The 26,504-nt window shown below is 42.3% G+C and overlaps 1 protein-coding gene across 10 annotated transcripts in view; it reads right to left on the bottom strand.

Annotated features, from left to right (window-relative positions):
* TENM2 (teneurin transmembrane protein 2) overlaps positions 1-26,504 on the bottom strand; it is a 1,076,616-nt gene that overhangs the window by 998,144 nt on the left and 51,968 nt on the right. For 8 of the 10 annotated variants that reach the window (XM_054977124.1, XM_054977127.1, XM_054977117.1 and 5 more), the window contains exon 2: positions 15,283-15,558. In XM_054977124.1, the coding sequence (XP_054833099.1) occupies positions 15,283-15,558 (276 nt within the window). Of the gene's footprint in view, positions 1-8,615; positions 8,628-15,282; positions 15,559-26,504 lie in introns of all 10 variants that reach the window. The other 2 variants (XM_054977125.1, XM_054977126.1) reach the window with 1 other exon arrangement.

The raw sequence follows: 26,504 nt of genomic DNA, 5'->3' as shown, positions 1-26,504 counted from the left end.
GGCGCGTCTTATTACGAGAGTGCCAAATAAGGCACATATAGCACCATTCTTACGCGAGCTGCATTGGTTGCCAGTGGAGTACCGGATCAGATTCAAGGTTCTGGTATTGACATATAAGGCCCTGTGCAGACTGGGACCAGCATATCTACAGGACCATCTCTCCCCATATATTCCCCGGAGGACACTCCAATCAGGGGACAAACAGCTGTTGGTGGTCCCTGGCCCCAAGGAAGCCAACCTAGCCTCGACTAGAGCCAGGGCCTTTTCGGTCCTGGCTCCCACCTGGTGGAACGCTCTGTCTGCTGAAACCAGGGTCCAGCAGGACCTACTATCCTTCCACCAGGACTGCAAGACAGAGTTGTTCCGCCAGGCATATGGCTGAGGCTGGGCCTCTGCTGGCCTGAAAGAAAGGGGTGTATAAATCTTAACTCTCCCTGTGAAGGCTGCCCACCATCCTGTTTTAAATGTGTATGGATTTTTATTGTATTTTAATATATTGTTTTTATTGTATTTTGTACTTTAATATGTTGTTATCTGCCCTGAGCCCGCTTGCGGGGAGGGTGGAATAGAAATTTGAAATAAATACATAAATAAATACATAAATAAATAGAATATTTTTAAAAAGGAAGTTGTAGAAGTACCATTCTTAACATGGAGGACTATAATTATCACACTTCTATTAGCTAAGTGGTCCACACATGCTTAAGTCCAGGAATTGGGACCTCTTGGCTACAACCAGATGTTTCTACAACCTTGGGGGACTCCCCAGGGCTGCAGAAAAATCTACCACAACCTTAAAGGTTTCTAAAAAGTTATAAAGATTATATGGGGCGGGGTTTAAATCTCCTCAAATAAAATCATTTTCTGTGTATGTAGACAACAGAGGATTAGAGGAACTTTGGGGGTCGTTGGCTTTTCCTCCCACCTACCAGCCACCTATTCTTTAATTTCTCAATGGGCCCGGTGGTAGAAGAGGAAGCAGGGCCTCATGCTAGCCCTAGCAGCACTGTCTACGATCCGCACAGGGCCCAGGCTGGGGATGGGGGTTGGAGCCATTGCTAAACCTCACTAAAGTTGTGAACAGGCTGCTTGTGGGAGACTGCTACTATGTCCAGGCTTGGGGGGTGGGGTCAGTGGGTAGTCATTGCTTCACAGAATCTAGGGATCAGATGTTGGAAGAGCAAGCCACTGCTGGGGTGCAAACAGGAGGGGATAAGGGTAGGGATCCCATTCCCCCAGTGGGAGGGAATAAAATTAATAGTAACATTTGATTTATATACCACCCTTCAGGATGTCTTAACACCCTCTCAGAGTGGTTTACAAAGTATGTTATCGTTATCCCCACAACAACAATCACCCTGTGAGATGGGTGGGGCTGAAAGAACTCCTAGAAGCTATGACTGACCCAAGGTCACCCAGCTGGCTACAAGTGGAGGAGTAGGGAATCAAACCTGATTCTCCAGAATAGAGTACTGTGCTCTTAACCACTACACCAAACTGGCTGTCTTATCTGGCCGGCACAGAAGAAGGTGCAGGAATGGGCCAGGAAGCCCCTCAAAGCTCTCCCACGAGCTCTGAAATACTTTATCATCGAGCCAGGAATGACATCATTCCTGACATGATGTGGAAGTGACAGGTCGCACACTGGGCCGATTTGATAAAAATAGGCCCCCAATCTAGTGTTTGGGGTTGGTTTTTATCAAATGGGCCCTGCACACAACCTGTCACTTCTGCATCATGCTAGGAATGATGTTATTCCCTTTGCAATTAGGAAGTGCTCCAGAGCATGCAGTGCATGCACATACAAGATAAGTCCTCCTGGCCTGCCACCTGTCCCCTAATTTCAATACAGAGGGTGGGCTAGAAATCCTAGCTAAGGGAGAGCACTTTTCGCATGCTTCCTGCACCCTCATAATTCTCATACAAGTCCACCCTTGTGATATATAATACTGATGGACATTTACCTTGTTTACTTTCAAAACCTTCAAGCTTTGGTGTAATATTAACTTCTTGGTCATTTCTTTGCAGGGCAGAGTGGTACATACAGTCACTCCCTCCACAGACAGTCCAGAGCTGAGGTACATAATAATAATGTTTAATTTATATACCACCCTTCTGGACAATGCCCACTCAGAGCGGTTTACAAAGTATGTCATTATTATCTCCACAAAAAAACACCCTGTGAGGGGGGTGGAGCTGAGAGGGCTCCAGAGAGCCGTGACTAGCCCAAGGTCACCCAGCTGGCTTCAAGTGGAGGAGTGGGGAATCAAACCCGGCTCTCCAGATTAGAGTCCCACGCTCTTAATCACTACACCAAACTGGCAGTTTCCACATTGTTTATCACAGTCTCCGGGGGGGGGGGGGAGGTTACAGAGAGGATTGGGCCCATCATTAACTCCACACAGGCTTCCACAGTCAGTTTCCACCAATTGTGAGCTACCTTGTTTTCCCCTTTTTCTTTGTCTTCTTTTCAGCTGGCTCTCCTCTCTTTATTTATCCTCCAAGCCCAACCCATCTGGATTTGGACATTTGTCCTTCCCTAATGGATCTCTGCCCAGGCTTGCAAGAGGGCACATGCTTCTGGTACTGTTTGGGATGGCAGGCTGACACCCACCTCCACTGACCATTTGATTGTCATGGTTGCCATTGCCCACAGACTTTGTGGTGCAGGGCTTCTCCACAGTAGCAGCACATCTCCTTCCCTCTCACAAATTATGGATGTTATATCACTTTGCAATATAAAAAAAACATTTAAATGTAATATATTTATTGTTAAATCCATGCAGATGGAGGGCATACTGATAATTATAAATATACAATGTACAGCATAGAATAAAATAACTCATTTATTTGTAAAAGTATAGCATCTGATAAAGATTTTAAAATGAGCAATGAAAAAGTAAACCAAAAAAGTACTATGGAAATCTAAATTACTGTAAAGAAACACACTTGTTGATAACATTACAGACGGATAAGGCTTCAGTCCTCAACATTTTCACTTAGAATTAAATCTCACTGCATTGAATTATAAAGGGAAAAAGAGAGAATTGCATAGGCTCCACAAGATGGTGAACATCAAACATTAAAACATACCAACATTAAAAACATTTAAAATAAAGTATATATTCTTTATAATTTAATAAAAAACAAATGTATAGGCATTGTGTTTTGCTAAAGAAATAACTTTCCCCATATTAACATTTCCCACAAAGAGATTTTCTGTCTCTGAATAGCTTGTTAAAGCCACATAATCCCAACCAGAGTAAATGCCCTTCCCTGCCTTCTTTGATTCATCCTCTATTTAGAATTTTTCTCAGGAGCCTGAACCACTCACTCTTATTATTTTGGATTATTTTTGCTACTCAGTTGCCCACACAAATTCATTGGAACTTGCACCTGTATCAGCAGCTAGAACCACTTTTTCTCTTTCTTCATTACTTTGGCCTCTTGCCTCTCCTAACAATATTTTTGGGTGCTTGGTGTAGTTAGCATAGTTTTTGGATGCTTGGTGTAGTTACAGTGAAATCCTAAGCAAAGCTACTCCAGTCTAAACCCAATGAAATCAGATTAGATTGGTTTAGATTGGAGTAACTCTACATAGGATTTCACTGTTAGTTCATTAAATTGTACTTCTTGTAAAGGGTATGAATACAGAGTGCTTGATATTGTTTTGAATGTGAGAGATTACCCATTCTCCAGTCCAAATATTTGCATTAGTCACCCCATTAAACTATTTTTGTTTGCATTCTATGAAGAGTTCCGCTTTGAAAAGATGAAGCTCATGTACAGATGATCTAATTCAGACCATTGTTCTATCATTGTCAGCACTGTCCAATCTGACTGGCAGCAGTACTCCAGGTTTTCAGGCAAAGGTGTTCAACATAGGGTTGCCAACTGGGGGATGGGGGCTTGGCGGACCCATGCCAGGAGGACTTGAGTGTCCACCTGAGTGTCCATGCTCCTGAGCATTTCCTTGTTGTATCAGGAATGATGGGTCATGCTTGGGGCTAATTTGATAAAAATCTGCCCCAAAGAGTAGATTGGGCTTGATTTTTATCGAATCAGCCCCACATGTGATCCATTGCTTCTGTGTCGCACCAAGAATTATGTCATTCCTGGTGCAACAAGGAGGTGCTCTGGAGAGCACATGCTGGGCTCCCAACCCCATTCCCACACCTTCCCCCACAGCCAAGTGAGAGGTAGTAAGGGGTGAAAGCTGGGAGTGGAGGATCCCACACCCCCACTGGTGGAATAGGATCCCTAGTTCAGCATCATCTATTACCAGGCACCTTTTAGAATAGCGGTGCTGGGTACTGAACTTGGGACTTACTGCATTCAAAGAAAACTCTGTTCCACTCAAACTTGTAGAACTACTTTTTTGCTTAGTTGAAGATCCTTTACTGCTGTTGTGTGGGTCACTACCCAAACTGGAGGCATTCCTTAAGCAGTGTATGTAAAAACTAAACCAGTAACTCCTAGAAGTGAAAGGAAATGGAAGGGAGGTTTTATTTCTTATGCTTAGGCTAGTTTAGGCTAGTTTAGTAGGAACTGAAAAGGGTCTACTGACAAGGGTCTACTATATGGATATTAGATAACACACTATAAAAATGGCTCACAGTTCCAATGGTAATGCTGAACACAGTTCAGCTCATAGACTCTCAAGTCATTGGTTTGTAAACAAAGAACAATATAATAGTTTCTTCAAAAGGACATTTGTCTGTGCCCACAGTTCTCACACCATGCAACTTGTGAGTTGGATTTTGACCATTTCTACACTAGTACTTTCAGACGCATATATAATAAAGAAACCACAGTTTCACATAGTATCTCAGGCTGCTAATGACTGTTCACATTTCTTTTATTTGCAGAAATAAAACTTGCAGAGTATAGCTCAGCCTGTTCTTTTATAACATGAAATACTACATTTCAAATATTAAATTTAGAAATAATTGCAGACAATTCCATTCAAGTCAGGAGACGTAAAACACTCGTAAAGGTTTGGCCATCATTCCCTATAGATCATTAACACAGATCTCAAAAAACATCTCTGGAAGATACGAAATGTAACCTTTCAACCCATGAAAGTTAATCCAATGTTGAGAAAAATCCCTTCACTATTAGTGTGGAAAATACACAGTGAATGTGATTCATGTCTCCAGCAAACAAAAGATATTCAGTATGTTGCCTATTTCCTATAGTGAAGCTGCTATACCTCCTGGCATTATGCCTCCACACAAGCTGGGGTCTCAGATTCTACAGGGAACATATTCCAAACAAAAATAAGTTTAGAAGAATGTGCACACCTGCATATTCTTATAAATCCTCTGTTATTAATAGAAAGCTTTGTTTGTCTACGCATTCTCTTCCTGGCATCCCTTGCTTTCTCAAATCCATTCTTTTAAAACAGCATGAGTGTTCAGTCTCAAGACAGGGAAAAAATCTTATTAAATTTATGTAACAGGGAAGAACTGGCTGATGAGGTGAAACTAGTAGGTACCCTAGTGACCATGTAATTTTGGAATTTAAGATCTGAATGTAGTCAGACATATAGGTTGGATTTTAGAAGAGCTAATTTTAACAAGCTCAAAGTTAGGCTGAGTAGAATCCTGTGGTCAGAAATACTCAGGGAGAAGGGAGTTCAAGATGGGTGGGAGTTTCTTAAAAGTGAGATATTGAAAGCACAATCACAAATGATTTTTATGAGAAGGAAAAATGAAAGGAAACTTAAGAAACCAGGGTGGTTCCAGAAACAGCTTTCTGAGAATTTAAAAAAAATACAAATTTAAGAAATGGAAGGAGGGCCATATAACTAAGGATGAATGTAATGATGATGATGATGATAAGCCTATTTATAGTTTGCCTTTCTCACTGAGATTCAAGGTGGATTACATACTGCAAGTGAATGCCATATAATCAATAGCTAGGACATTCACAGAGCAAACATACAATATGATCAACAGATGAAAAACAGATACTATAGGGTATGGTAGCTGTAAATTTCAAAACTAGCATACAGCTGAACACACACATGAAACCTTTCTGAATTAAAATGTAAGTAATTAACATATCTTTAGCAATGCCAAACTACTCAGTAGGAATATATGTACATCAGCAGAAAGTACACAATAGACATGGGCACGATCCCCAAAAAAAATTCCGATCTAGCCGTTCGTGGATCTGGGCTGCCGCTGAATGCAGGTAGCCGATTCTAACCGATCAAGTCTCGTTTCCGGTCCGGAATCGGGAATCGGGAAGGCCAAAGCGGGAGGGTGCCCCTCTGTTTCCAGCGATATAGGAATGGTGGTTGGTGGCAGCGGCCACCAGGCCCGGCAGGCGATGAGCCGCCTCCCCTCAGGGAGGGAGGAGACATTCACACACACACACACACACACACACACACACACACACACACACACACAAGAGTAGAGGGAGGGGAAGTTTTTAACCAGGCAACGAGCCGCCTCTCCTCAGGGAAGGGACATTCCCAGGGCCGGATCTACGGTTGCCAGCGCCCAGGGCAACCATAGTCAGGCTCTTGCGCGAGCGCGCACGTGCACTCCTGGGTCGCCCCCCCCCGCACACGCAGCAAGCCGGCTGTCCCGGTGGGCTGCAGAGCTGGCGGCCGGCTTGCCCACGTGCCCCTTGTCCTGGGGAAAGATGAACGGCGTGGGCGGCCTCCCAGCCACCCACACTGCCTTTTGCCTTTCCCCAGGACAAGGGGCTGCTGGCTTGCCCGCGCGCCCCTTGTCCTGGGGAAAGACGAACGGCTCGGCCGGCCTCCCAGCCACCTGCGCTGCCTTTTGCTTTTCCCGCAAGCCGGCCGCCCCTTGTCCTGGGGAAAGACGAACGGCGCAGGCAGCCTCTCAGCCTCCCGCGCTGCCTTTTGCCTTTCCTTTGTGCCCATGGCTTCAGAACACCCCCTTCCCCCTCCCTCCCCTGGGTTGCTGCTCCATGGTTGGAAGGAAGCCTGCTAATCAAGGAAAGCTGGGCTTCCATTCGTGTTTCGAGGGCAACAGAAGGAGGGCAAACACAGCTCATTCCCCTGACTCCGTTGCCCCGGAAATAAATTACTGGTGCCAGAGTGTCTGCAATTCCGAACAGAAACTGACCCATCTGATCAAGTCCCGAACAAGCAAACTCCCGACCGCTGGCTCAGATGCCGTGGACGGAACCGATTAGCTGAGTCACGATGGCGCAAACGCCAAAATCGGGGTTTTTTTGAAATCATAATTCAGATCGGGCCCATCTCTAGTACCCAATAGTCGATAGTCACTATAAGGAAAAGCAGAAATCTTGAAGGGCATTGTTCTTCCAACCTTGGCTGACTGAAGCATAGGAGTTATATTAGATCTAGTACTGCTGCTAGAGAAACAAGTAAATTCAGCAGCCAGAAAGGCCTTCTCCCAACTTAGACTAGCCTGGAAGATTGCCTCCTACCTCAACACGGCTGATCTGGCTACCTGAATTCATGCCACAGTAACATCAAGACTAGACTACTGTAATTCACTCTATATAGGTCTCTCCTCAAAGTCAATTTGGAGGCTCCAGCTGGTGCAAAATGCTGCAGTTTGTTTACCCAAAGGAGCTAGATGGAGCATGCATATTACTTCCATTCTGCAGTCACTCCATTGGCCAGCCATCAGTTACTGCGGTCAATTCAAGGTAATGTCTATTACATTCAAGGCCTTTCATGGATAGGCACCTGACATCTGCAAAATTGCCTCTCTCCCTATGCCTCTCTTCCCATGGCAGCTTCACTCATCTGAACAGGCCTTCTACAGATATCACCCTGCAGTTGGGCTAAACAACAACATTCAATTTATGTACCACCCTTCAGGACAACTTAAACAGAGTGGTTTACAAAGTATATTATTATCCTCATAACAATCACCCTGTGAGGTGGGTAGGGATGAGAGAGCTCTGAAAGAGCTGTGACTAACCCAAGATTACCCAGCAGGCTTCAAGTGGAGGAGTGGGGAATCAAACCTGGTTCTCCAGATTAGAGTCCTGCCATTCTTAACCACTACACTAAACTCAACCAATCAGCAACAGCCCATACCCGTGCTTTCTCTGTGGTAGCCTCCACCTTGTGGAATGGCCTGCCTGAGGTAGCCAGGAAACAGTGATTTTTGGCTTGTTTGTTTCATTTTGCACACCATCGCTCCTAAAATTACTAATTTACCAATATGCCTCTTAAATTTGGATAATCTCAGTATATCTTAATCCAAACCTGACTTTCCTTTTAAACTACTTATCTCAAAACATCCAAAAGGATCCTGCATGCTACTCAAAAACTCAGTTTATTTCAGAAAACAAGCAATTTGCCAACCATTTCCTTTCACATTAGTAGGGCTTTATGCCTAACATGAAGGGCAGGCGCATAGACATAGGGAACAAGTACTGCTACTTTTGTTTCATGCTGGGATGTTCTGAACAGCTCAATAATGCTTGTTGCATCTGTCCTGCTATCTGCTACATGTTAACTTCATGGAGATAGGCACAAAAGAGTCTAGCAGTGGCTACTGTGAGGCAATAGATTTCGTAGTCAGATACTCCGGGGAAGAAAATGCATGCACATACACACAGAGACGCACACACTGGGGACAGAATAGCACTAGCAGGTTCTTCTGCCCACCATAATTCCATAATTTATGGAACTGGTAGGCAGAAGGATTACTGGTACTACTCTGTAGACCATGGACCAAAGAGCAAGAAGACGAATGATTCTCTTCTGCTTCATATATTTAAAAAATTCTGCTCAAATGATTAACTTTGCCAATTCAAAAATAAATTGTTGTAATTGCAACTCTGGTCTTGTTTCTAGGTCTTTGTCTTACAAATATGGGATTACATTTTTAAAAAACACTGTAACAGTACACTCTACTTAAACAGTGTTTTAAAGATTAATAATGTTATTGTTATTTTAATTGTTGCCCTAAACCCTATTCACTGCATTTCTGAACAGCAAATGCATATTCTGTATCTTTTACCTGTATAAAACTGAAAACATTGGAAGATCTTTTAGTCACCTCTGCCAGTTAATTCCCTCATTCCCCAACTATTTCTTTACAGAACTGCCTGCAGGGCTTTGAGTGCAAAACAAATTTGGAACCACTTAAGTGATAAGAGTTCAATACTAAAGTTAATGACCTTGTAAATCCACCACTTGACAGATAAAATACAAATGCAAGCTTCCATGCAAGCTATTTTTGAAACTTTTAATATCTTGTAACATATTCCTAACTATCGCTTTAGCTGTTGTTGTTGAAACAGTGATTTGATTATCATATAGCTACTCATCCATGGTTTGGCTACAGCGTCAGATAGGGATGCCAGGCCCCCTCAACCTCCCGGTGGGGGATTGGGGCCTGGCACTTACCTGTTTTGGTGTGTGTGTGTGCGTGTGAAGTGATGTCATCACGCAGTCTGTAGCCATGTGCCAACACTCCGCTGGGGCCCCAAACGTGCTAGTTTTGGCCCAATCAGGCTCCTTTTGGGCCCATTTTGGTGCTGATCAGGCCTGTTTTGAGCCACTGCGGAGTGTTCTGCAGCAGCCCGAAACTCGCCCAATCCAGGCAAAAATCAGCACATCAGGGGCCGCTGCAGAGTGCAGGATCGCTCCCGTGCTCCTCAGCAGCTCAAAATGGGCATGATCCGTGCCAAAATGAGCCCGAAACGAGCCCGATCTGGGTCGAAATGGGCGCATTTTGGGCCCCTGTGGAGGGCAGGAGTGCTCCCATGCTCTGCAGTGGCCCCAATCCAGGCCAAAATGGGCCCGATCCGGGTGGCAGCAGCGCATGGGAGTGCTCCCCCCGCTGGCTAGGTAAATGGGGGCAGGGTGTGGGGGATGGGGGCGGGGGATCCCTGGCCCCCAGCGGGGTTCTGGCATCCCTAGGGTCAGAGCCTCAAGAGTACATGTTTTCATTCTTTTTAAGTTCTACCTTCTTTTTTGGCTTCCTAGTTCACAGTTCAGTTGAGCTTGCCTCAGGTGGAACTTCATGTATATTTTAAACTTTTCAGGTCCTTCCTTACCAATCAATGGTATAATACACAACCCTAATTTTTACTCAGTGTTCTTGTTACAGTAACTGAGATTCAACTATTATTTGTGTGAAGGAACAGAAGTACAATTTCATACTTACGAATATTAAATAAAGTAAACTGTAAAAATCCAACAAACAGATAAACCTCTGTTTGACTTTAAAAAATGTATTTATGGCTTTAACCAAATATTTTGTGACATTTTATTATTCTTTTCTAATTAAAATGCTTATATTAAAAAGTCAAAATTGCATTGGGAAAGAGCATCCAGTTTATCAAATTATTAAACTATTTAGAGTTCTAACTATCTGGAAAGTCTCTTCCCTGAATGTTCAGATTTTTAAAAAATGATCTGTATCAATGAAATCCAACAACAGTTGTCCTTTACTATACTGAATCCCAGCAACAAAACTTATTGCTGATTTTTTTCTTAGATATTGAATTAGTTTCTCTCCTAATACCTGTGGATAAAAGAATATTGCCTAAATATATACATGTTTCACAATGCCATCAGATCTTTCATTTGATACTTACTATCAAATCATGTATTTATCACCTATAAAATAATAAAAAATATTTATTTGTTAAATTTTTATTTCACATGTCTTCCAAGGAGCAATATATAATCTATTTCTCCCCTAACAACAATCAAGTGAAGTAGGTTAGCTTGAGATATGGTGAATGGCCCAAAATCACCTAGTGAATTCAATGGTTGATTTGAACCAGGGTCCCTACAATCTAAGTATAATCTATTACTCCATACTTCACTGAACAGTATTGTAAATAGTATGTTAATCAGTTCTTTATGGATCACTGAATAAATGTCTGGAGGTTGTAAAAGGACCAGAGAGCATGTGTCTCCCATCCTTCCGTTTGTAGATTCTATATTAGTTTCTGAAAAGGACTCCTGGGAATATGGCTAAACAATTGTCTGGTGCCGCCGGACTCGGCCCCGGGGGTGGGGGTGCCACCCTCCAGCCGGGAGGGCCAACCCTCCCATGGGCCCCCCGACCCCCACCCCCTTACCTGGCCAACGGCGCGGGGGGAAGCAAAGCCCGGCCCCTCGGAGGGCCTCCCCGCGCCGCCGAAGACCGGCGGGAAGACACCCGGGGCGGCCGCGGCGACCAGGAAGGCCGCGGCGAAGACGCCGGCCGCGGCAAAGAGGCCGGCTGCGGCGGCAAAGGAGGCTGCGCCGAAGACGCCGGCCGCAGCGGGGGGGCTGGCCACGACGGCGGAGGAGGCTGCAGCGATGACGCCAGCCGCGGCAAGGAGGCCGGCCAGGGAGGTGGAGAGCCCGGCCGCAACAGCCCGGCGGAGCCCCGAGCTGCAGCAGCCGGCGCAACCGGCCACACATGGGCCGGCCAGGGGAGGGCCTGAGCGGGGAGAGATGCTGGGGGTGGGGAGGCCCAGTGGGATTGGCCCCAGGGGAAGACAGACAGGGGAGACAGCAAACCAGAGGGGCTAGCGGGGGCACGGAAGGGTGGAGGATGGCAGGATTGGTGGAGGTGGTGGGGAGGAAGCTACAAGAGGGCAGCTCCCAAGGACGCTGAGGAGGAAGTGGCTGAGGCCACTGGGGAGAGCCGAGAGAGAGGGACTGACGCACAAGCCAGAGCTCAGCAGGGAGAGACGGTGGAAGCCGGGTGCTTTAAACCCCCACCTCTAACCCATATCTGAGGCCGAGGGAGCTGCCCTCCGCTGGACTGCGATGGCGGAAGGTGGGAGCGGCGCGGGGACCGGAGCGGGTGCTCACAACGATGAAACATCAGGTTAAAAGTTAAAACTTTTGAAAGCACTACTTAATATTATGAAAGCTTTGCAGACAACCATTATGCCACAATGAAGACAGTCCCTTCAGTTACATTCAAGGGCCTATATATCTATATCTATCTACCCATATCCCAGGCCACGTAGTATTGCTGCTTTTGAAACTCCACATATTTCAAAATGGCATGCAATTGAAGGCTGCTGTCTTTAAAAATAAGTAAAACCTAAAAAGTTAGCATCTATTCCATTGTTCAGAAAAATGTCTAATCTTCCTAGAACTGTATATTTTTCTATTTATTTGTGTCTCAAAATTGTTCCTATTTATGAAAGTTTACTGCAATTTCAGGTTATGTTTATGTGCTGGATTTGACAGTGCTTCTCCACTCCAAAACAAATACAGGTTTTTTTTCATCAATGTTAAACATGATAGCTTGGAAATGGACATTCCAGCCCACAGACCCATATATCGATTATAATCTCTGTCCAGATATCACTAGGTGTACCTAATAGCTTTGCTTCTGCTTTTGGTCTTATATTTTCTCTTCTTCGGTTTCTACTGCTAACCCTATCATATTCTTTAGATGTTCTCTTTCCCCCCTTTTATCTAGAATTTGACTGCTTAGCTAGAATTTGACTGCATTGCTTATAAGAGGGGGAGCTAGCTCAGTATACACCAAAGCAGCTGTTTAATGACACCTATCTGGTGAACATTTTTGACACTTGCTCCTTTTCCCCTGTATTCAAACACATTTTTGACCAACACACACCTTTCATAGTTGCAATTTGTGTCATCTGCCTCTACTCAGTTATCTTCCTCATTTTATTTTATCCAGTTATTTTCCTTTTTCTCTGACTTTTGGCACTTGTTTCCACCATTATATAGCTGAATCTCATCCCACCTTACTTGATTAGTTGCGTACCCTGGTGAACTTCTCTGACTCCCTCCCCATGCTCTCTTGATCCTATTCTACTTCAGAATTCTGGCAACCATCTTCTCACCCATTCTCCTTTCTCTCCACCATAATCAATGAAACCCTCTCCTCTTGCTCCTTTTCCCTTGCATTCAAACACACCACTGTTTTCCTCGTATTCAAAAAAGGCCATTGCTTGAATCACCTTGCCTCTATTTTCTTCCTACCATTTGCCTCCAAACTCCTAGACTATGTTGCTTATTCCTGCTCTTGGCTGTTGCTCCCAACTTCTTTCTCAGTCTGTATCATCTGGTTTATTCCTTCTTCACTCCACTGATACTGCCTTCACCAAATTGACCTACCATCTCCTCAATGGAAATCTGAAGTTCTCTTTTCTTTTCTCACCTCTTGTCCTCTCTGCCTCCTTTGATATAATTAATCAGTTTATCCTGTTGATGTCCTTACTGAAATTATTATTTATTGATTCATTCACTTGTGGTGAAATTTGGTTCCAACTTTAATTTTATAGCTTGTAGCTTCTTGGAGTTACACTCCAGTTGCTAATGCTAAAGGTTTACCTCATTAAAAGCACATTAAAGCAACATGTCTTAACTAAGGTTACAATTAACTGGGAACTTACATTGGTGTATATCTTAAAATAAAATAGTGACACTGGATCACAAATACATATATAATCTGGATCAGTTCTTGACATAAATTCTCAATAATGCTGGCAAGAAGGTTACATGTGATTTTGCAGACTTAGCATCCAGTGCCTTCTAATGTCAAAAAAGAGTTTTGCACGATAATTGCAAAGCATTACTTCACTTAATCAACACGTTTTAAACCTACTAATAATTCAAGGCTCATATAGTTCTACTTTAAAATAGAATTCAATTTTACCAGCTCGAAAAGTGAAGAGGTATCCCTTAAGCCTGGCATGTGAATTAGAATTAGCACCAGTGTTGAAAATATTCATGTTAGAGTGATTTATTGCAATTAAGCTTCCACTAAGCTACTTGGAAATGTACAGGAAAGTGCCAAAATTGATTTAATACCAAAAGAAAATTGACAGTTTATTATTTTGAAGTGGAATGATATAATCTGTGATTAGCATTCAGTATCAAAATGCCAGTTTTTTAGAGCTGTTAAGTGTGTTTAATACAGCAGCTGAACCATGGCATGAAGAAAAACCTAAATGACTTGAAATAAATTCAGTGAAATCTATTCATCACAAGTACGATTCACATGGGCAGGTGGAAGAGGACATTTTCTCCCCTCCTTGAGTCTATAGTGCTTGCAAATCAGAACTGCATAGAGTGAGTGGTTTTTGCCTAAAGTATAGATTCTTGTTACACATCTTCAAGAGGCGCATACCTAACAGGTTATTGATTTGGATCTGAAGGACACCGTGTTTATTATGTAGGAAACCATTGCTGGGCACAAGCGTGAGAAATTAATGATAGCTTTGTAAGTGTCCATGCTGTGGTACTGAGCCAGTGGGGCACCTGTCAATCTATATGATAATATAGCTCCAAACTTCATAAAACCACTGATGTGAAAACACATTGATTTTCTTGAGCTAAACAGGATTTCAAACAGAAAAACAAGAAGTTTACTAACAATTATACCTCTGCTTGTATAACAATAACTTAACCCATGTCTATACTCTTTAGAGGAACATTTATACAGAACAAAAAAAATCTTCATTTTTCTAATGCTTTGGTTAAAATATTAACATGGTGGTTAAAATATTAACATTTCTTTTCAACTAACACATTTTTCATATGTTTAACTTCTTTCCAATAATCATGTGTGGTCAAGGTATTGTACACATGTGGTGGCCTGAGACTGATATGTGTTCCCAATCCAAGGTTGAACTGTACTTTATTTAACTTATCGCTATAGAAAACCAGTAGACAGAACTATAAATATGGTTGGAAAGCTTAAACTTTTCAACAGATTGAATAAAACATTTTAAAATCACATGTATAAACAAAAGGCTTTCCAGTAGCTTTTAAATCTAGTTCCTAGTGGATTTTAGTATATTTATTCTTCAATTTAATATGAAACCTGATTATGCATAAAGTACTATTCTGAAAAGATGCTCAGAAAAAAGTAACTCACATGCCAATTTAAAACAAAATTAAAACTGCATCAAAAAGTTAATGGAAATGTTTCAACGTATAGTTCATGTTATTAAGTTGTTTTACAGTTTAATAGAGAATAAGAATGCCACTAAATAGTAGGAAATGCTGTCATGAAAATACAGTCTACATACTGAATGAAATATTTTTTTAAATACCAAACCTTCTATCTGTGAGCTAGAAGTCTGACTATTTAAAAGCTGAAACGTCTAGACTTATAAGAAGAAAATAAATATAAGGAAATAAATATCCCTCCCTCAAACATTTGGGGTCTGAAACTTGCTCACCACAGTTTGAGATCATCCTGTTATTTTCATTACATTCATATTTCATTAGGAAAAAGGAAAATAAAGTATTGGACCCATGTCACATAGCTGGCAGAGGTACATTAAGAAATTTACTGGAGAAGATAGGCCTACCGTTTTCCTCATCTGATTTATTTTCATTGTCAGAATCAGTCAGGGTAAGGGCAGAATTTTCACGGCTTGAGAGACCGGAACTGCGCCTGGATTTAATCCCTCTACCCCATAGTCGTATGGCATGCTCTGGAGACATTCCTCCCTCTGTATCTGAATCAGCATCCGATCCAGTGCTGAGGGAATAACCTTGATGTAGTATTCCTATGTCTGAGCAGTATCCACTTCGATGGGGAGAGGACTCACAAATTCCTAGTTCAGCAAGGGTGAAGTTAGTTCCTACAAAAAAAAAAAAGATGAAAAAGAGAGAAATTAAAATCTAGGAGGAAGCTTTTAAAAATAAATGTAAATTTATTTGAAAAGAAAGTAACAGACCTTTTTACCTTCCCATTCATGCAGAACCATAACATGTACAGAACTAAGCTGTGCAGATAGTGGCAAGGCTATTCAGACAGAACAGCAAAGATGCACGACTCAAGGGTTCATAAAAGAGTATACCTAGTTACATTGGGTTCACTTTCACTATTGTGTTCTTCTCTTTGCAGAATTCTTCTCTTTGTGGAAATTTTAAAAATAATGGTACCTGGGAGTTTTGTAAGAAGATAGAGGCCTATGATGGTGGATTACGTGAACCACTAAAGTCTTCTGCACATAGTACATGTTATTCCTTCATTGCAAAAAATCAACTGTAGCAAATCAATAACCAGAGGGTGTAGAAAAATATTATTAGCGATATGCAGACCTTGGATAAATAGAAAAATATAACAAGAAACAATGTTATCTATCATTAAGTAACAAGTCATTCAGATTATAAATAGATGAGTAAAAATGAAATGTGCATTCAAAACCAATATTACACCTAGATTATACATTTATTGTAAAGCCAGCATAGCTGAGATTCTTTATTTTAGATTGTTCTTTGTACCTTGGTCATAAAAAACTCCTAAAACATAATAAAGTTTGTAAATTGATACCAGGTGATTCTAAACAGCAATGTCATTTGATAAAGATTTTCATTTCAACTTTATTAAATTTAGTAACCTACTCCCCTGATTAATTTTTGATTTTTTTATAAGGTTTGAAGTATGACATCTAGCTGTGGTACAACTGCCATACATTGGTTTTGTTCACGCTTTCGCACTTGGAATTGAGGTTACACATGCCAGTTTCTTTCTGAAGGAGTAAAGTGAAATGAGAGTAACTGAGAGATTTTAAAAAATTGTAAGCATGAGCACAATAACAGGTGCATCAATACTGATGTCAAAGGAGATTTGTAAAGGGGGTTTGTTAATTAATGATCGAAGGGAATAATGAAACAAAAATGAAGACTGCACTGTTTTCAGTTATCCTAATATGATCATTCCCAGCAAGAAGAAAATACAGAGAGATGTTTAAAATGTATTCTACTTTGTTGGAAACAAAAGCAGACATGAACACAATCAAATTATGAATATATTAACTTAAATAAGCTGTTTTACAAATGCAGTAAAATATTTTAATGATACAGTGTAGAATTTAATAGCCTTTAAATGCCCAGATGTTTACACTCTAATTAGCATTTTGTTTTGACGTAAAACAGTGTAACACTTGATGCCAAAAATGAACTTAATGACTCTTCTTGTTATTTTGGATGTGATCACTGCAACTGTAATGAAAAGAACTAAGAGATAAAAAGCTTGGATTTTCAGCAATTTCTGCTTTTTTGAAAATGGAACGCTTGGCAAAATGCACTATTTTTTTAAAGTGAAATATCAGGGCAGAAACACCACATCTGACCCAAGCAAATTGTTCTCCTGTTCCACTGTATAATGTAATGATATGGAATATGTCTACACTAGAGATGGGCAGGAACCAAAATATGAACCAAAGTTCATCATGAACTGGGCCACTGTTTGGTTCGTGAACTGGCGATTCGTCAAGGCACATTTTTGACAAACTGCGACAAACCACTATGATTTTTAGACTGGTTTGTTTGGTTTGTTTTTCAGTTTGTCACTACAGACAATCTGGCACTGATCAGTTTCCTAGGCAATAGGAGGGATGGGCTTTCTGCAGACCTTCTGCTGCCCCAGAAGTGACATATTCACAAACCAAGTGAACCAGTTCGCAAACCAGGCAATTTCATGCCAGTTCATGGTTCATGAAACGCGACGAACCACGAACCACAGTGAACCACCATTTTCCCAGTTCATGCCCATCTCTAGTCTACATAGATCAAGACTAGCTTACATTAAGAAACATAAAACACTCTTTGGTAATTTTATCAATAACTGATTTAACTGTTATCTGTGTATATAATATGTCTAAAGTTACCATAGCAGTGATAATAGTAGTCTCTTTCACTACACTATTTTCTTTGTGGAATCTCATCCAGTGGATCTTTCTTAGCCTTCTTTGTTAGAAAGGTTAAAAGTCATGTAAGCCATATGCAACGTTTCATGGTGATCTTTGTGGATACAATTAGGGTTGTGCACCACCTCCCCAAAATTCAGCTCAATCCAGATCCAGGTATCAAGGATACCAAAAAAAATTGGGTCCAGTAGTAACATTCTTGAGAGCTTTTGAGATAGCTTTGACTCTTGAAAGCTCATACACTAGAAATCTAGTTGCTGTTTAAAGTGCTACTAGACCCAAATCTTGCTCTTCTACTACAGACCATTATAGCTACCCATCTGAAACTCTGAAATATGGGTTAGATAGAATTAGAGAATCCTGAATTTATCTTGCTATTATTCTCTATAGGGAAAACTATCCAGGGGGTGGGGGCACATTTTTCAAGCAAACACCAATTTTGCAGGGAACCTACTTCTTCCTGTTCCCTAAAGACATCCCAAGTTTCAGGAAGATTGGTCTCAAGGGTCCAGTTCTACGGGCTCCTAAACAGAGTGCCCTCAGACATTCTCCTCGTTTCCCTTGGAGGAAATATTACCAAGGTTTTCCAAGAAAAGAGAAACCTTAAGCAAAGGCAACTCCTGGCCAATAGCCACTCCCAATGCAAGTCCCACTCCCAATGTAAGCTGAACCAACAAAGCCCAACAGAACCAAACTATAGCAAGGGAATCAATGTCAAATCACAGAATCTCAAATTGAAGCAAGGGGAGATGAGGTTCGCAAGACAAGCCAAAAAGTTTAAAAGGGACTAATGTATTGAGAAAAGGATGGAAAGGGGAAGAGAGAGTTAAAATCGTATTTTTACAATATTATAAGCCATTTTGGCAGGTTTATGGTTGAAAAGTGGAATATAAAGCTAATAGAGAAATACTTGTTCTGATCTTGATGCCAATATAGGATTGGAACCGACTGTGAAAGTGTTTATTCTTTCATTATTCTGTTGTTTCTGTGCATGCACCTGAGGTTAAGGACAGTATACTTGGTTTGTTTGTTCCATTAGTTATTTGTTAGTCCAGTATACATCTTAGTTTATTCTACTGGATAAATATATGCCTGGATCTTTACTACAATTAATACCTCTGTGAAAGAAGAAAAAAATATTTTGGTGTGCTTCAGGGTCTATCACTTCTCTGAGCTGCTCAGGACAAAGTTAGGGCCCTGAGAATCTTTTAACCATGTAGGGTTGCCAACTCCAGGTTGGGAAATCCCTGGAGATTTGGGGGTAGCGCCTGAGGAGGCAGGATTTCAAGAGAGGAGGGAGCTCCACATGGTATAATGCCACACAATCCACTCTACAAAGCAGTCATTTTCTCCAGGGGAACTCATCTCTGTCATCTGGAGATTACTTATGATTCTAGGAGATCTCCAGGCCCTGCCTGGAGGTTGGCAGCCCTATCTGGATAATTTACCCACTATTCTCCTTCCTGGGCAAAAATACTTGAGTACTATGTTTTTAGCCCTGATACCTTCCCAACTGAAATACTATAATGCTGGCTACATAATGTTTCTCTGGAGGCACTTTAGAAGCTTCACGTCACATCTACATTGACTCCAGGCACAAAACGACTTTTTTTTATTAAGGTTCTGTAGATCCTTAAGCGTTTTGCTTAAAAGCTTTGTCAGAAGATTTGTTATAGCATAGAAACATGTTTTATCAAATTAGATCAATCATATAATAAAACTTGAACATTAAAATGTAATACATAAATATCCATCCGAGCATGTTACAGGTTTACCCTGAAGAGTTTATTTAATAACATTCAAAACTACAACATTCTTCTATTTCCCAAAATGAAAAGAGCACACAAAAAATATTTATAAGCAAAATCCAAAATAGAGTGATAAGAGCCAGCATAATAATATTTCTTAAATAACATCCAAAAACACAACAATTTTCTAATTCCAGAATGGAAAGAACACAGAATAAAAAGATCACAAAAATATTGCAGACAGAATTCAAAATAGAGTGCTAGGAGCTAGTTTTGGATGTTATTAAAGAAACTCTTCAGGATAAACCTTAACATGCTTGGATAGATATTTATGTATTATATTTTAATATTCCCATTTTATTATATGATTGTTTTAATTTGATAAATCATGTTTTTATGCTATAACAGAGCCCCTGATGAAGCTTTTATGTGAAACGCATAGAGATCTACTGAGCATTAATTTTAAAAATTTCACCTTGCACCTGGTTTCTCTTTTCCTCTGCATACTGATACGGCCAGTGTCTCTCCAGTTAACTGCAAAAAGATATAACACTAATTCTGTATTACCATTACCAGTTAGTGGTTTGTTTCTGGGATAAATTTTTGACGTGTTGATGCTTAATTTTAAAGCCCTTGGTAATCAGTGCCCTAGCAAAAGAAGATAGTATGAATTGCAAAAGAGAGACGAGAAAGCTTGTTTCTCTCCTTTTTGCTACAATCCTAACCAACAGCCATCTCCACTTGCTGCATTTCAGCAAGCCTGAGAGGCAGCAATGTTTCCAGGATGAGAGATCATAAGAACTTGACTTTCAGCTGATCAACTACAGATTCCATCTCCCCACCCCGAGAAATCCTTGCTGGGTACAGAGCAACTTTCCCCCAGCAGGAGATCAGAAGCTGACTCCCTGCTGGCTTCTGATGGCTGCAAGTTGCTTGTTCCTGTGAATTCACATGGCCAAGTGCAAACAGCCAAACAGCCCATCAATTAATTGGCCCAATCCCCACTGGTGAATGGCAAGTGAGCTGAACTGGCAGGTGTTTGAGCATCTGTACTTTAAAATAAGGTAGCTGCTCATTTTAATGCATTTTCCTGGAACTTAACTGTTCTTCTTTAAAGTAAATATCCCACAGTTTTTAAAATAACATTTCTTAATGTCTAGATGACTCCAGTAATTTACAGGACAGACTTTGATCATCACTTATATTGAAATGATTCTCAGATATTTCTTTATGGTATAGAACAGCAGCATTCATCCAATATGACAAACTGACTTCTGACAGGCACAAAAACAGCATGTCACTCTTGAATATTTCCTTCCCCATTCCTTTGTGAACATAAAATGATTTATGACACAAGCTTTCAATTTTGTTTCCCCAAATTTAAATTAATCTTTTCAACCACACATTTGTGCCCTTTTACAATCACCGGCAAAACCGATTATGTTTATATCTGCATATCCAATCCTGGTAGACTGGAATTGTTTTATGTATTGTCGAAGGCTTTCACGGCCGGAGAACGATGGTTGTTGTGGGTTTTCCGGGCTGTATTGCCGTGGTCTTGGCATTGTAGTTCCTGACGTTTCGCCAGCAGCTGTGGCTGGCATCTTCAGAAGGTGTAGAGGTTTTCTACTTCTCCCTTAGAAATTTATCATCAAGTCCATATATAATGCTGCCACACTTTCTCTAATGAACAAGCCCCACCTCTAGACTCACCTGGGGCCCCTGTTTGCAGTCCTTGGGTGTGAGGTACACGGAGGCTGCCTTTACTCTTGACAGCTCCCAGCAGCTTTCACAGGGCTGGATTCACCTGGATTCAAAATGTCTGGGCTAGCCAATCAGCAAAAAGCCTGATGGGTTCATTTTGGGTGGGCTCCAGCGAGTAGACATGGAGGGTGCAATCTTCCTTCTGGTCTGCTGGCTAGGTATACTGTCAGGAGCTGGCTGGGGCTCCAGCATTCTGCTCTTCACCAGCTTCCCACACATCCCTCTGTCTCTGCATTCATAGTTCTGTCACAGTTTTGGCATTGGGCATGGATACTTTTTGGAGGGAAACATGGACTGCAAGCTCAGTTCCCCCATAAATGGGGATCTTCTTAAGGGATCTTAGAGGAGTGATGCATGGCAGGGAAAAGTCCAGCTCAGGGCATGCTCAGTTCCAACTGGCAGGGGGATCCATACAAGGGTTTACACCTATGTGGAATTCCACTTCCTGTCATAGCATGGTTCCCCCCTCAGCATGCAGGCAGAAGGGAGGAGAGGGTCATTGGCTGGCAGGTGGGTCAGCTGATGCTTGGATGAGTTTCCCACGTTGCGCTAAGGCTCCATAAGCTGAAAACCAATAAAGTTGTGCCCTTTTAAATTCCATCTGTCTCTGTATCTTGTTTTGCCTTGCCCTCACCTCCTCATCCCTTTGGTGTTTGACCCACAAACAGTGATGATGATCTAAACTTTCTTTAAAAACAAAAAGATACTATCCAATCAACAATTATTATTAATTAAAAATAGGCTGGATCGTCACTGCATAATGAAATGCACAATTTATCGACATATTGACTTTTGCAATACACAGCAAAATAAAACTGGTGAAGAAGTCTTTAGAAGGAGAACATATACTTGCAAAAGATTTGTACATTTTAGAGCAGTTACCAGATCTGATACTATTTAAGATGGGATGGCAAAATGCTGATAGTAAGGAACACATCAGAATTTTATTTCTGACCTAATGGTGGTCTTTAGGCATGCGTGATCATTACAAAACTCAAGGCCAGATCAAGTTAGCAAGGTACACCAAATGCCCTCCCACCCATGCCACACCCCTGCAGGATCCATTGAGGTCTAGCATATATCTTACTGTCCTTAGATGCTAGGTGCATACATTTTTTATCCATACTTTGACCTAATGAGCTACATCATCTTGAAAGCTGTTTTATAGTCTGCTTCTAGCCTAAGAGCTACGCTAAGAAAACAGTTTTTAGGCTGCTGAACATTCTTTTATGCTGTTTGCATAAAAGTGTAAAATAGTTATTAGTGCCGATTTGCATGGATGCTAGGTATATAGAAATACTCAAGAGGCCTTTAAAGTACAGTGTTAAAAGTTGTTTTTCTTTCCACTACTCTTGCTACATCTATAACCAGAGGAGGCTTCCTATGTTTTAAAAGTTGCATAGAAGGAAACGAGGAGGGAAGGTAGCATGGTATAGCTGTTGCCAGTGACCCCCCTCCTGTTATGGGGTCTGCTATGGACTATGTCAGCTTCCTGCTTTGCTGTTCCAAGACTCTGCCAAGAACTCTGTTAGGGGCAGCACTGCCCATGCCTGCTTCCTGCCTCTCTGCTGTTATGGACTGTGTAACCAATACCTGCCTCTTGCCTCCTTGGACACAAACCCCACCTGAGCCTGGAACAATGCCACTAGCAGCACAGTGCTATCTGGGAGGACCCTCCGTGAGCCTGGCCAGGCACCCCCTGGTCAGTTCCTGTGGGGTCAGTTCCCCCTGGTCAGTTCCCTCACAGGACGGCCGCTGGGTTTGCCCCTGCCACTAGGCAGCCTGCTAGCCAGCCCACGATGCGTGCCAGGGGAGAAGCCATGTTCCCAGGCAGCAGAAAGTCACCATGGACTGTTTGCTCTAAGGCTGCCATTCCAAGACCAGGCTCCTGTCACGTTCACAGAGTCCAGCCTCGCCCAGATATGTATATCGCTGGAAGCTGCCCTGAGATGGGAACTACGTGCCAACTGTCCAGAACACCTAATGGACGCATATCAATGCAGCCATCATATTCCAGGGGAGGATCCCATCAAGACAACTCCAGCTTCCTGACAGATCCGATCAACCCACACGGCACTCCCTCCCCTCCTTTGTCCTCTCTTCCTAAGGTGTCAGAATCATACATTCAGACCCTAAAGTGGCCCATTAGTGATAGTTATAGAGCCATCAAGCTTTTGTTTCCCCTCCTGAGAACCACTTGGAAGGCCCCCGCCTCAGGGTACATTTTTGGGTACTTAAGCAGGCTCTGTCTGCCATGAGGCGCGCACCATTCCTCTCCCAACCCCCGACCATCACTCCGCGTATCTGGTACAGGCATTGGATATTGCCCCGCTTCACTGCTGTTGTCTCTGCTTCTCACCGTGATCAGGTGAAGTATCGCCCTGCTTCTTCGATCTCAAGTGGGTTCCCTGCTAATGCAAACGGCTCTATTTTTTCAACCTTTATTTCTTAGCCCGTGTGTGGTTCTTGCTTGTATTTGCTATTGTAGGCTTATGCAACACCTTAAGTAAACACAATTTGTTTTAACTACTCGCCTCCTCTTCATTGCGTGAGTAATCTGGAAGTTCGGACTCTGGTATACATTGGTAAAGATCCACACTAACTTAAGCCAAACTGCTTGCTAATTTCCCCTTAAAATAGCAGTTCTGGTAACATAGCCCAATCTTGTCAGATCTGGGAAGCTAGGTACGGTCGGTACTTGGATGGAGAACTACCAAGGAAGATTACAGAGGAAGGAAGTGGCAAACTACCTCTATTACTCTGCCTTGCTGGAGTACCCATAAGTCAGTTGCAACTTGATGGCACATTTTATTTATTTATTTATTTGACTAAATTTTTATTCCACTCTTCCCATAAGCGAGCTCAGAGTGGATTACAACATTATAAAATGTACAACAAAAATAAAAAATAAAATTTAGCAGCATAAATATGATCATCAGTAACAACATAATATTTTTAAAAACAGCCAAGCATACATTGCACTGCCTAAATAATCCATGGGGCAGGGGGGGCAGTTATAGATGACTACAGGATTGGGGGAATATGTGCTCCCCCAGGAGCAGGAGGCCAATGTGGAAAGCTTGGGTGGCCTGCCTGCCTCTGTCACCATATGCCTGGTGGAACATCTCTGTCTTGCAGGTGTGGCAGAAAGACAACAGATCAGAATAAGTTTGAGCTGACACAGACAGAGTTCCACCAGGCTGGTGCCAGGGTTGAGAAAGCCTTTGCCCTGGTTGAGGCAAGGCAACCTCCTTGGGTCCGGGGACCACCAATATGAGTATGTCACCTGAATGAAGCAGCCTCCAGGAAATATATAGTGAGAAGCAGTCCTGCAAGTATGCTAGTCCCAGTCCATTAAGGGCTTTAAAAATTAGAACCAGAACCTTGAACCTGATCCAGAATTCAATTGGTAGCCAGTGCAGCTGGTGCAAAACTGGTGTTATATGTGACTGGAATGGAGTCCCAGTCAGAATGCGTGCTGCTGCATTCTGGACTAGTTGTAGTTTCTGGAGCAGTCTCAAGGGCAGCCCAGTGTAGAACAAGTTGCACTAGTCCAACCTGAAGGTAATTGTTGCATGAATCATTGCAGCTAGGTCATTGGTCGAGAGGTAGGGAGCAAGCTACCTGGCCTGGCAAAGATAAAAGTATTCTAAAAAAAGAAAGGAACAACTTTAAAAAAAAGGGCTGGGAGGTGGATCCCAGAACCTGTCAGCCCATGCCCCAAGTACAAGACCTCTGTCTGCATGAGATTCAATTTCAGTTGGCTCTATTTTCACCAACTAGTCACAGCTTCCAAAGCCCTGGCCCAAGTATCCAGGATGGAGTCCAGCCGTCCAGCCATCCACAGATATAGGTGGGTCTCATCAGTATATTGATGACAACCCAACCTGAAGCTTTGCATCAGTTGGGCGACGGGACACATGCAGATGTTGAATAACATAGAGGAGAGTATTGCACCCTGAGGAACACCACACAGTAAGGAGTGGTAAGGTGACAACCGCTCCCCCAATGCGACCTTCTGTTCTCAACTGTGGAGGAAGGAGACCAGCCACTGTAAGGTTGTCAGCAAGGCAGTGAGTCAGTAGATTGTAATCAACTGTATCAAACACTGCCAAGAAATCTAGCAATACAGTAGCCCTGATCTGCCTAGATCCAGATGTCTGCAGAGATCATCTGGGCAACCAGCACCATCTCCATCCCATGGTCAGAGTGGAAGCTGGAGTGGAAAGGGTCTAGGACAGAGGAGTCCTTCAAGAACACCTGCAGCTGTTCTGCCATCGCTCACTCAATCACCTTGCCCAGAAACAGAAGGTTTGAAACCAGTTGCTAACTGGATGGGTCAGTGTGGTCCAAAGATGTTTTTTTCAGGAAAGGCCATCCCACCACCTCCTTCAATGCTCCAGGAAGAACTCCGGAGCTTAAGGAGAGATTATTGTGTCCTCCAAAGGAACTTGAAGTCTGTCAGCGCTGGACTGCCATGATGGGAAAGGGTCCAAGAGGCAGATGGTAGGCCTCACCACCTGCAGGGTCCTGTCAACCTCATTCTGGAAGAGCAGAATGAATTGATCTAACACAAGTCCAGGAGACGATCAAGGGGTCTCCAGTTCACTTACCGTATCAATCGTCGACGGCAGGTCACAGTGGAGAAATAAGATTTTGCCTGTCAAATAGCTCCCCAAAACCTCACAGCTGATATCTGAATTATTAATTTGATGGTCTCTTTGTGATTGGGAGACCAAAGGCTGAACAATTTTAAACAATTGTGTCAGGCATGACCTTGCAGACGCAATGGAGGCAGCATAGAATTATCTCTTTGTTGCCTTCACTGCCACCTCATAGGCTTTCACAAGCGTTCTATAAGATGTTCTTGCCTCTTCATCCCGACTCCACCTCCACACTCACTCAAGCCGTCTCAGCTCCCATTTCATCCGGCGCAGCTCCTCGGTATATGAAGGTGTCAACTTGGTAAGGGAGCAAATAGGGCGACGGGGGCAATGTCATCGATGGCTTCAGAGAAAGAGGCATACCAGTCCTCTACCAGCACAGCATATGTACATACGTATAGAAGGAAACAATCTACCACGTGTAGCTTTGCCACATTTTGGTAATATGAAGGAAAATGTGATATTACGTCCAGTGAAATCCAGCCTTCAATACAATGCTTAAATAGTTAACTATTTTTACATCCCCTTTCCTCATCTAAGAGGCCATTTTTCTTTTTCTTTTTTCTATTTCAAAAAATTAATTTGCCAAAATCTTCTTAGCACTGGAGAATTAGAATAGAATTTTAAAACAGGCAATTTTTAAACAGGACATCTTATGTATAATATTATGACTAGAATAAAATAATATTTGAAAATG

The sequence above is a fragment of the Eublepharis macularius genome, chromosome 4 (genome assembly GCF_028583425.1).
Source record: "Eublepharis macularius isolate TG4126 chromosome 4, MPM_Emac_v1.0, whole genome shotgun sequence".
Lineage (NCBI taxonomy): Eukaryota > Metazoa > Chordata > Lepidosauria > Squamata > Eublepharidae > Eublepharis > Eublepharis macularius.
This window is presented reverse-complemented; position numbering and strand designations above follow the sequence as displayed.